The sequence below is a fragment of the Calidris pugnax genome, unplaced genomic scaffold (genome assembly GCF_001431845.1).
Source record: "Calidris pugnax isolate Ruff unplaced genomic scaffold, ASM143184v1 scaffold70, whole genome shotgun sequence".
Classification (NCBI taxonomy): Eukaryota; Metazoa; Chordata; class Aves; order Charadriiformes; family Scolopacidae; genus Calidris; species Calidris pugnax.
The window spans coordinates 7,865,338-7,877,554 of record NW_015090862.1 but is presented as its reverse complement, the minus strand read 5'-3'; the positions used below and the strand labels follow the sequence as shown (position 1 = coordinate 7,877,554).

The 12,217-nt window shown below is 38.7% G+C and overlaps 1 protein-coding gene across 2 annotated transcripts in view; it reads left to right on the top strand.

The window, feature by feature from the left end:
- The window catches only part of SCG3 (secretogranin III), a 28,002-nt gene that overhangs the window by 1,257 nt on the left and 14,528 nt on the right, over positions 1–12,217 (top strand). For both annotated transcript variants that reach the window (XM_014944486.1, XM_014944484.1), the window contains exons 3-8: positions 422–467; positions 562–777; positions 1,813–1,955; positions 3,131–3,292; positions 3,624–3,801; positions 5,670–5,786. In XM_014944486.1, coding sequence (XP_014799972.1) covers positions 422–467; positions 562–777; positions 1,813–1,955; positions 3,131–3,292; positions 3,624–3,801; positions 5,670–5,786 — 862 coding nt within the window. The remainder of the gene's footprint in view (positions 1–421; positions 468–561; positions 778–1,812; positions 1,956–3,130; positions 3,293–3,623; positions 3,802–5,669; positions 5,787–12,217) is intronic.

Sequence of the window (12,217 nt, the reverse complement as noted above, 5' to 3'; positions counted from 1 at the left end):
GATTTTCAATAGTTTTTAAGAACTAGTGTATAGAGTTGTACTGTCCAGCATTCCAAAAGCGTGTCATTAGCTCCAACAGCTCACAGGTGTGTAACTCCTTTGTATTGACATCCTACGGGAATATAGCGGGAGCTTGGATTGAAGAAGGAAAATGTAACTCACATTTCTCTTAAAGTGGAAAGTCTATTGCAGCTTGTCATAATGTCTGACTCTGATCAGAGGATGCGGTGGTACTGACAAAAAGTGCCAAGCTCTTAATCATGTTCTATTTATTAAGGCAAACTTCTTACTAAGAGTGAAGATCAGACATTAAGGCTTCTGCTGATATTGATAAATCTAAGAGATCCCACACCTTAGTGTATTTATTCCTTCTGCTTGTTTGTTGGTTTGTTTGTTTGTTTGTTTTATTTTTATATATCAGATTGCTGAAGCTGAGGCAGACAAGAATAGGAAAATAGTTCCCACAGGTAAAACCTCTTTCCTGATTTTATAGCGATACTCATAATGGTATTCAAAGAGGTATAAAATTTTATACAATGTATCCATTGATGTATTTTCCAGAAAATAAGCCAGAGTTCAGGAATTATTCCTTTGTTGATGACCTGAACCTGCTAAAATCAGTAGCAGAAAGAGAGAGGAATGAAAAGGAGAGGGAATCAATTAGAAGCTCTTTGTATGAACAGCAACTGGCCATTGATGATGCAGACTCCACCAAGAACCGCAGGCTTGTGGATGACTATGACTCTACTAAAAGTGGACTGGATTATAAATTCCAAGGTATTCTATAATCATCTTTCAGTGAATTTTAGATCAGACTTCTCTTGCAAACTGACTGGAATCATGAATGTTGTACTCACCACTAAACACAAGCTCTGTTTGTTACTGGAGTGTGATTTCAATCTTTTCCAGTTGTAGAACCTTGTCACATTACAATTAGGTTTTGAAACCCAATGCAGAAGAATTGCTGTTGATTCTCACAGTCTTCTTCTGTGGAGAAAAATCCAACTGTGTAATTTGCATTATGTTTGTTTGCAATTTAGATTTGATGGAAGGAAAATGGGACATTTTTTTAAAGGCAAATATATTTATTCTGGTTTGAAAGGAAGAAGTACTTTGAGCTAAATCACATATATTTGTTCTAAATGTTAAGTGCAATGTTAGATAATTCTCCTCATCACAAAGCTAGAAGAAGTTACTGAAGGCCAAAGAATACTTGCCTTTCCTACAGGAGTAGTTAATTGACTTGTAGTTTAAGTGAGTCCTCTGAGAGTTGTGAGCAGCATTTAGACCAGGATATTTTTAATTATATCAAAGTACGCTGATCACAGACCAAAGCTTACTCATCATATGCACTTTCCCATCGGTTATGATATTATTTGCCATAAGTAATGATTACATTACTTATGTAATCTTCATAATCTTCATAATCTTAAAACTTCATTTGCTGAAATCCAAGCAAGAAGATAGTATGTTTGTCATGATCTGTTTTGATCTAAGTGGCCATGCAATGAAAGTAGGTACCGAGAAGATGCATATAAGTGGATATGTGAGCAGTGTTCTCTTGTTCTTACAAATTTTTCTGTAAAAAAAAGAACCAGTCAGAAAACTATTTTTCAGATGAAAAATGGGCATAAAGGGAAGTTTTCATTGGGACTAATGTAATGGATTTCAAAGTGTGTATCAAACTATATTCCTAACGGGTATAAAAGGTGCAGCTTTGTTCTGAAAAGATGTGGGCAGATATTTCTTACAAGATGTCTAATCCAAATGAGTTAGGACAATCAGCACACAGTTAAACTGTAATCCTTTTAGATGATCCAGATGGCCTCCATCAATTAGATGGCACTCCTCTAACTGCTGAAGACATTGTTCAGAAAATTGCTGCAAGAATTTATGAGGAAAACGATAGAGGAGTGTTTGACAAGATCGTTTCAAAACTTCTGAATCTGGGACTAGTAAGTATCTTGTTAATACTTCATTTAGCTGTTTTGTGGGTTAGATTAATGCTCTTTTAAAAACAATTTGGATGAACACTGTGCCCAGCTAATAGTGCTGACTTGGGTGAAAATGCATGGGATTCAAGCTCTAGGCAAGCTTCTAGACTCATCTGAGCACATTGGGTTAGTTCTGCAGTAACATTGTTGTTCCTGTGATGGCTTTGCAGCAAAATAGACCAAACTGCAGAATGTTTCTGGCGTCGAGAAAGCATTCACTGACTGTACTCCTCCCATGTTTGCCCTCCTTTTTCCTTTAATTTCTTTTCTGATTTTCATTGAGTTCTTTTGTATTATCAATTTCTTTTGGATGTTTATGGAGAAAGGTCTGAGCTTTTTCCTATCCACCTACTAATTATTGTCATCAGCACACAAATAGTGATGCTGGTTAGTTGAGGATACATTTCCCATTGTTCCTGATTTTTAGCAAGACTGGGGTTGTCTCTGACCTCTGGATGTCTCAATGGTTTTATAAATTGCAATAAGGGACCCTTATATTTTAAAATACCTAGCTTATCTTTTATGCACTAGATTTTGCAATTAGCTATTGCGTGCTGAATCCCGCTAATTACAAAGGGAGCTGTGAGACAGTTGCATGGTAGAGTTCTCATTCAAGTGACAGCTGTTACAACGCAAAGAGAAAACATTTTGACGATGCTGTAGAAAGCTATTTGCTTTTTTTATGTTGTAGTTATTCAATTGTACATAGGGATGTTGCAGAACATCTGTATTTATATGTGCACACGCACATATATACACATACAGGTATACTGCACTTGCAGCTCCATCTTTCAAGCTGAACTCGATTGTGTTAAGCCCCATATGGGTTTGTTTTCCTGTTGAAGGCTGTATGTGTGGGTGGATGGTTTTTATGTATATGCATGTATTTGACGTGTGTTTGTATGTGTGTATATACATTTATATAAATATAGACATATATATATATGTACACATATCTATATGTCTATATGTATACACACACACATCAGTGAAGGTATTACACCTACTCTGGCTATGCTCAGCTTTGAAGCAAACATATTTGAAGCAACCTATTTACAAAGCTCAGGGTTCATATTGACATTTAATCTCGAAAAACCATGATATTCTATAAGGACTCTACACCGATATTTTAACAGATCACAGAGAGTCAGGCCTATACCCTGGAAGATGAAGTGGCAGAGGTCTTACAACAGCTAATTGCAAATGAAGCAAAGGATCGTGAGAAGGAGTCTGAAGATTTTGATTACCCTCCAAGCAGACCAGACAGTGATACAAAAGAAAAGGAACAGGAAAGAATGGTAATTTCTTAGCTAATCATTTTGACTCACTTGCCAAATGGTACAAGTAGACCAATACACTATGCTATGCTTTAGGGAATAATTAGTTCAAACTGGAAACTAAAGGTATTGTTAAAGATAATCCATCAGATAGATAGAAAAATGAATTGTGAGTTACTTTGAGGTTTAAGCCAGATCCTAAATTGAAATAACTTTGAAAAAATAATATGTTCTTCACTTTGTAATTAGGAAAATGTTGGCATAAGATTATGATGCTGTTTATTTCTCTATTAACTCTATCACTAGAAGCAATGTGCTTATAGGCATTATTTTTTTTATGTCTTTTGTGGAGACACCAAGCAAAGCTGATCAGGATAGTTTCATTAATGGGGAAATTGACGATACACTGGATAACACATGGTCATCATCTAATGTCTTGGAAAGAAGAAATGAGCTGCCTTCTGAAGATAATTTTGAAGACCTTCAATATTTTCCAAACTTTTACGCACTGTTAAAAAGTCTTAATTCAGGTAAGCCTGTCATGTGTTTACAGGAACATTTAGGGAAAAAAATAGAAAATTAAGATTCCCTTTGTTTTCTCCTACTCCTTTCCCTTCCCCACAGCTTCCCTAGTCGCAGGAGACCACATGCTTTAAAAATGTTCTCTAAGATGCATAGCAAAAACTGATTAGTGAGTATGGCAAAACATTGAAAGGAACAGCACTCGGAACTGCAAACTGTGTGACCTAGGCAGACCTTCCCTTGTGCTGTATGATTCAGGAATCCTGAATTCTTTTCATTCCCGTAAGGGCATAATGAAAAACCGGCAAACTATTTTCTCCAGAGATCTTTCCATTAACATCTGTGTCTTCTAAGCCAACAAGAGTTACAAGTAAGCCACAGTAGAATCCTCACAGTGATGGTACCGGTAAATGTGTCTGAGTCTTTTCACAAACCACAGCTTTGTTGTTTATTGCAATGAAAGCTCTGCACGTCTCTTCCTATTCCGGTGCTAGACATTATTGCCTTCCAGTTATTGCAGGCAAGATTGTGGCACCTTGCCACAGCTCCTTTGTCAGCACACTCTACCACACACCCACTCTCACTCTGTGCAGCCAGCATGTCTTCTGTTCCCTCCAGCACAGTCAGCAATAATTTATTCTGTACATTCCTTGTCCTGCAGGAGCTTCAAACTTTCCCCATAAACACCTGTGTGGAGAGCTAGAATGAAAAACCTCAGGGCGCATTTTGCTCCAGTCCAGTCTACAAAACTCATATTCTTCTTCCTGTTCTTTTCATTTTCCCGCGGTAGTTTTGCATGCTAGTTCTTCTCCTTTTTCTACTCACAAAGCAGAAAGGCATGTTGGTTTTCACAGGTTATCAAGCAAGTAGAATCAGGTCCCACTGGCTGTACATCTCTGCCTTATCCCCTGCTTTATGCTGTTCGCCTGCTGGCTTGTATCAAGCTGGAGGAGAGGGGATTCAATTGCATTGTACAGATGTGTGTTGAATTGCAGGCAGCAATAAAAAAAACCTGTTCAGCAGCTCTCCAAAGGGGCTGGCCCTCTGCCAAGGCTGGGACTATGTTTTTGACTGTCCCTGTCTGACAGTGCCCCTGGCTCTCTTGGGTCCTTCAGTGACAACCTGGGGTGCAGAAAGAGATTGAGTAACTCTGTGATGGGGGAGTTTCATGCTGCTAATGCAGAAATAGCAGTAATATTGTTCAGCAGATAACCGCAGTGTAAAAAGAAAGCTAAGAAGCAATGGTTGACAAGATGGTGAGAGACACGTATGAGCAAGAAAGATGGATTTTTATAATGAAAAATCATTGTTTGTATCCTGTTCTGCCAACCATGTGAGATTACGTTTTCCTAGTACCTGAGTCATGGTCTTGTGCACAGTAACAATCTCATTAGAGACACTTTATATTTTTGTCATTGAACCATGGATCTTGGAGGAGAAAGGATCTCTGAGCTATCTTCCTCCTACAGAGCCAGACTGGTCTACTAAGTAGTTCACAGACAAATAAAAGAAAAAGACAGAGACTGTGTGTATGCCTATATCTGACCTCTGACCAGCAGTTTGAACTCTGTCAAGTCACTTCATCTGAGTGTGTTTAGTGTTCTTATATGTAAAATGGAATTAATCCCATTTACCTTCAAGACAAAAAGCTATAAAGACGAACCAAACCCTGAAATTTTAAAGTATACTCAGGTGTACTTTGCAGGAGCAGTTTAAAAGGAAACATACATAGGAGTTCTCTGCTAATTCAGCACAGCATTTTCTTTTTAGTGACTAGGTCATTTTTTATGCATGAAGTTTGTGCAGAGTTTGCAGAACTGAGTTTTTCCGAGTTGCCTGAAGTCTTTGACTCATTTTGCTTTATTCTCTCACACAGAGACGGAGGCAAAAGAAAAAGAGACCTTGATAACTATCATGAAAACCCTGATTGATTTTGTGAAGATGATGGTTAAATATGGAACAATCACACCAGAAGAAGGAGTTTCCTATCTGGGTGAGAGTGCATACTTTATACAACAGTGTTATTAATGCTAGGTTCTTACTCTACCAACAGTCATAATTATATTGTCATCTTCCTTGTTCTTAGGAGTCCTGTTTCAGACTTGTTCATTCAAAATGTTAGAGCTGTACTTATAAATGATAGATCAGTCATTATAGCAGTGTTGAATTCCATACTGTTTTAATATTTCCGTCTAATGAAGGAAAGGTTATGTATCAGATATGTATTTAGAGGATTATTCCGCTTGACGTCTGTGAAGTGCACTTGATTTCAATGGCTGTATGTCAGAAGAAGGTTTTGTCAGTTATATTGAGGTGGATTAGGTACCTGCATTTTCCAGAAAGAATCCAGCCCTTCATCACCTTTAATCTGTCATCTGTAAGTAGCTAGAGTAGGCAAGACCTAATGCTATGGTCTTCTACCAAGTAAAACTCTTTCCATCTATGGAAAATGTTACATCTTGGCACAGGAGTAGTTCTTGAAGCACTCTTTCCTGGATCCATTTTAGAGTCTGTGGGTATGAAGATTTTGTAAAATTGTTAAAATTTCCTGAAGAGGGATTTTGGAACAGCCTGGGTTTGTTTTTTTGTTTTGTTTTGTTTTCTCACTCACCCCTCCTGGCTTTTATATTAACTGTTGATAGCCTTTCTAGTTAAACAAGCAGAGCTACAGAAGAAGGGCTTATCTGCATTAGCTCTACACCACTCTTCCATTTTTCTGAGGTGTTCCTTGTCTGGGGTAGCTTGAAAAATTTTTGTTTACATCAGAGCAATTTCTCAGCATAATAAATGAGCCTGTCACAGAGATAGGACTGGCAATGATCTTTCATGACTTCTCCTGGCTTGTTTGATACAGGCCGTTGCAGATACATGATTGATTGATGCAACTGGAACTGTACAGATCGATTATCAATTACTTGGCTGCAGAAAGTCCAGTGGATCATGATTCATATTCAGTGCATGATTGCACCTCCTCTCCAAAGAATTCATTATATCTCTGACCAAGATTACCCCTTTATTTTCCATGAGAAGTCCTTGAATTTTGAAATAGTTGGACAATTTATGCTACAATTTAGCTCTTTATTTCTCTGTCTGTGTGTACATTTAAAGAAAGATGCACTTAAAGAAGTGGTTGATTACAAACACAGTGGTTTCAGTGTCACTCTACAAATAAAGATAATATGGCTTGAGCAGATATTGCTCTCACTGATAGTATTGTGCCAGAATTTAATAGGCTAAGTTCGTCCCTGACGCAAGACCACTCAGATAATGGAATTACACTAGGGATGCATTTTTCCTGCTAAAATTCAGGGCAGTTGTTCACGTTGGCTTTACTTGGAGTAAATAAGTACTGTAACCCTGGAAACAAATTGCCATGATGACATAGTACAGAGGGCAGGGATTAGGTTAAGAATTTCAGAGGTCTGATTTAGTCTGGATTTAAAGTAAGACTATCAACTGATGTGTCCCGACTCTGCCTTGCAAATGAGTGATTTATGCAGAGATGGATTTTGTACTCCATCAAAGCAACTTACTGTAGTGGAAAAAGCTTTCTCATAGGTCTCAAGTTGCTTCTGTGGTATTCTTTTTTTAGACTTGCTGTTGGGAAATTACTTTAAAGCTGACCTTCATCATTGAGAAAATATTCTCAGATATTCAAGGACACCAAGCACAGGAGAATCTTAGCTTCTTGCAGTATCCATAAGCATGGCAGCCGTTTTATTGCCACCCTTATTTAACTAAAATTTATAGCATAATATACCCAGTAATACTTGAATAGATACTGTGTTTGGGTTAGGGGATTGATGCCCAGCTGTGTTTATTTATAGCAGGTAAAGGCATTAGTAAGAATTCTTCAGAAAGAAGACAAAATTTTTAAAACTTGGCACTTTCTAGTTGTTCCCTCAGTCCAAAATCAGTGAGCAGATCCCATGCTAGTTGGTGGAAAATACCTGCTGGGTCTGTGCAGATGGCTTATATCTTTTCTCTGTTTTATTACAGTAGGAAACTGCCTAAATTACTTTTCCCCACTCTGTGGCTGAAGCCATGCGTAAGCTATGTCCCTGAATTATACATTCAAAATAATAAATCATTTACTGGATTAAGTCACAAGCTTTTGTGCCTCTCACACGGACATAGAGACAGTGAATCTGAATGCATATTCCAGTAACAGCTGGTTTGGGATTTTCAAACCACAGCATTATGTCATCATCATTGTATCCTACTCTAGGGGAAAGTATCTTGCTGCTGCAGTGAATGATGTAGTGAGGTTTAGCTTTAAGTTACAAACGCAGCAGCGTGGTGCAAGAAAAGCACACATGCGCACACGTACAAATGCAAGGAAGAGGAAGTTCATCTTTTAATACATATATTCAGTATTATGTAATAAATATTTAAAAGCTTTCCGCATGCTAAATATAATCTGTAACATAGAACCCAGAAAGCCAAAACAAATGTATTCATGTATATGATAGAGGAGAAAGAGTACTGCCTACCCTTTACAGTATGTATTCAGAAAGTGTAGCTCTGGAAGCATTAAAGGGAGGCTGTAGCAAACTGATGTAAAAATCTGCATCATATTTGGTAATTGCTCTGCTGGTGGCAAAGTGCCACTATCTCGATCACTCTTTACTTTCTTAACTATGAATGCTGTATTTTGATGTACTGGGAGCAAATTCTTCCGTGGAGTGAAAGCCTGTTCCAAGGCTTTCAGAAATCTCTCTAGAAAGCCTGCCTGCCCTCTGAAGGTTGAAGGCTACTTTAAAATAATTTTTGCGATGAAAAGAATGGATAAACATTGTTGGTACAGAAAGGATAAGGTAATCAATCATAAGGCATGGGACCACAGTTACAGAGATGACTTGTGAATTAACTGTGGTATCCACTTAGATAACTTAGTTGGTATCCAACTGTGGTGTCAACTTATCCACCCATGGGTTGGTTGTCAGCATCCAGCAAATGCTGCCCAAACAGCTGAACTCTCCTTGTTTGCCCCAACCTGCTTGGGGCACAGGCTTTATCACCAAACGGGCTGAGTATTGGGAGGGACTGAGGACAGTTGTTGAAACAATGATTGCTCTTGGTGAGGGTGCAGTGACTGAGTGGAATGAAAGAGTTGGAATCCTTCCACATAATGACCAGCGGAAAGCAGCAAAAAGCTCTCAGAGAAGTTATAACTGATTCAGCATAAAATATTTCATTATTCATGGCATTCATACTGTTTCTGTTGCATAAATAGCTGATACTGAATTTTCCACGCAGAACTGAAAGGACTGTATCCCTACACTGGATGCTTCAAGGGAAAAAAGTGCTGTTCGAGCCAATAGTAAAATTCACTTTGATTTCAGCAGAACAGAAAAAGGCATGCATTGCATAGATACTTGCACTCTTTGAATATTAGTTTGTGAATAATATCTCGCTTTCCTTCATTTTCCTTCTGTCTGTTGAGTAGTGTCATGGTGAATATTCACTCTGATGGCTTTTATATCAGAGCCATCTATCACAGACCAGATAAATATTAAGGAAAAGCTTCATCTAGAAAAGCTTCCCCTACACCACACAAAGAAGAGGAAATCTGTGTGTGCTGTGTGACTTTTCCAGCGTATGCCAGGCTACCTAGCTAATTTAAAAATGAAAGCATATCAGTCCACTACTATCCTGGTGAGAGTAATTATGTAAAGTCAACTATAGTTTTGTATATATTTATTTTAATAACATTGTTGACAGCTTAGGAGCAAGAACAAATGGTTTCTGCCAGTTTGTTCATATACATTCGTAAATCATCTCTCACTAATAAGACCAAAATAATGAGTGATTTTTAGAACCATTATAGGAAACATTCCTAATTAGAGCCTAGTGGACCATAACAATAATAAAGCTTTCAGAAATGATAGACAAATTTTTAAGAGTCACCAGTGTATATGTATGAATTCTTTTTACACAGTACATTAATTATATTCTCCTGATGTACATTGCTTACAAGAGTAGATTTGTAGCAAATTTATCCATTGCCACCCCAAACCAAAGGAAAGTTTTGCTATCCAATGAACTATTACATTAGAAATGTAAATTAATTATGTGCACATTGTACTCTTCTGTGGAGTTCTCAATTATTGACAAGTACATGTAGCACAAACTTTTGCCATTTATGTTTCCTGGATACATAGAAGCTTCACTGTGAGGCTGCATATAATGCGTATTTTATCAAATCTTATGATTGAGATTGGTCATTTTGTTTTCAGTTTATAAATTAGAGCTTCTGTATCTTCCGCAACTGAACAGTGTTGGGGAAGAGAGAGAGGCAAAGGAGTGGGAAGAAAATTAAGTTTAAGCCCTCTGTCGCTTTGCTCTTTCTGAGGGGGATCCCACTTTTCACCTCCTTGTAAGAGAGCATTTAGTTTACTGGAGCCACAGTGTACAACACACAGTCCACAACAGACTAGTTGGGGAGCAAACTGCCTTTAATTAGGAGGGAAAATAGAGAAATTGCTCCACCTCATCAGTATGCAGTGTTTGAGTCACAGCTGCCTCCCTCCATAGACCAAACCAAAGCCACCTCTCACACCGCCCCCCTTTGGCTCTGACTCACTGTCAGAATCCACACTCTCCCCCGTGACTGAGTAGGAGATTGTGTTGGTTAGAAATGGGCATGAACAGATGTCTCTGTTTACCTCTTCTACCCCCTCATCATTTGTTCTCCATGGACAATTGGAAAGACCACCAAACTGCAGGACACACTGGCAGGGGAGAGATGGATGGTTCATTGGTGAGCTAGTGCTGAGGTATATGCACACTCGTTAGTTTGGGCCTTTTTTAAAGTTACTGTTGGATATTGTTTTGCTATAATACTCTCTTTTAGACAGACTAAGGCTGCATGAAAAACAAACAATCCAGGGGGAATAGAAAAAGCAGAAAGTCCTCTATGTTGATTTTTAACATGACCCTGCCTCTCCACGCCGAGGAATATGGAATAGCTGTTCTACCTCCCACATTCACACTTGGTACCCTCCACAGCTCCACTTCTGATGAAGGCAGAGCTCTTCAGTTTCCCCGGCATAGGCCAGCACACAGTAGAAACAATCTGGCCTCTACCTGGGGGAGGAGGACTCATTTGAATACTGTGACTAATCCCTGAAGTTCTCTTCAGCACAGATGCTGCAGGCCAAAGGTCTGATCCTGATATTGTTTAGTTAGGCAAGAATGGGCACAGAGCCAAAGGGTGTGAGACAAAGAGCAGAGCTGCCATCCTCTTTCCCCTACTCAGTGTCTCCAGAAGCAGATGCTCCCTGATGCAGAGTGTGTGATTTCAAAGGGGTAAGGGAAGGTGCCAGAGTGCTAAACCAGTGCCAGAGGCTGCAAGTGATACACGGACAGTGGGGACCTTTTGGCTTTTCCTTCATTTTGACCTGGGAGTTGAAGGGCACTGACAGTATTTCATACAGGGAACGGTTCATGCATAATACCTTCTTTTTCAACGTCCTTTTTTTCAGAGGGCTCTTTGTTGCTACTATAGGTTTTCTTCATAAGCATTAAAATCTTTAATCTATTTTCCCTGTCTGAACTTCCCTTTGGTGACTTTCCTTGCCCAGTATTACTTTATCATATGACTGATGCATACAGCTGCCAGTGGGAGTTATTTAATTTCAGGCTGCTTTGTTTTCTCTGCTATTTATTTTGTATCTGATGAACTAAGGTGACACAGGTGCCAGTATACTGTACTGTTCTTAGGAGGATCAAGGACTGTCATATATGTGAAAAGTAGAAATCAGGGGTGCCTGAGATGGGGACAGCTGAATACTGAGGAACAGCTGCGATAGTGTAAAGTGTATGTGAATAGTTAAACCCAAAATGAATTTGCATGGAGATGAGGTGAAAGGATGTAGGGACAGAGAGGGTGCAAAGGTCTCAGACAAGACTGGAATCTAGGAATTATGTTGATTGCAGACCCCACTGCAACTTTATAGCTTTTTTTTCTCTGGCCTTATCCATGTCTGTCCCATGCTACTTCTCCATTTACACAAACACATGAATGTTTTTTGCCCCCAGTGCTTAGATCTTATCTCCTGTTTTCCCCCATTAACATTCTTACTGCATAGAAAAAAAAATGGGTAGGTATGGTGTGAAAAGTCTAGAACAGCTAACCTCATAGTTCTTAAAAAAACAGGACCACTACATGCTACAGCAAAATGGGCATCACTGGAGGGCGAAAATATGTGCGATAGCATAGCATTGCCAGTACCCGTAGGATCCAGTTTTTATCAGGTATCTTTTTGGGAGAGATCCACTAGTTCTAGTGTTACTAATTCTTTTTACCACCACATTACATGACTGTCAAATCATATGTACAAGGACCAAAACAAATATATTACAGTTCATTCTGTTGCTTATCACTATCTACCCTTTAAATTTGCATCTATGTCTTGCAAA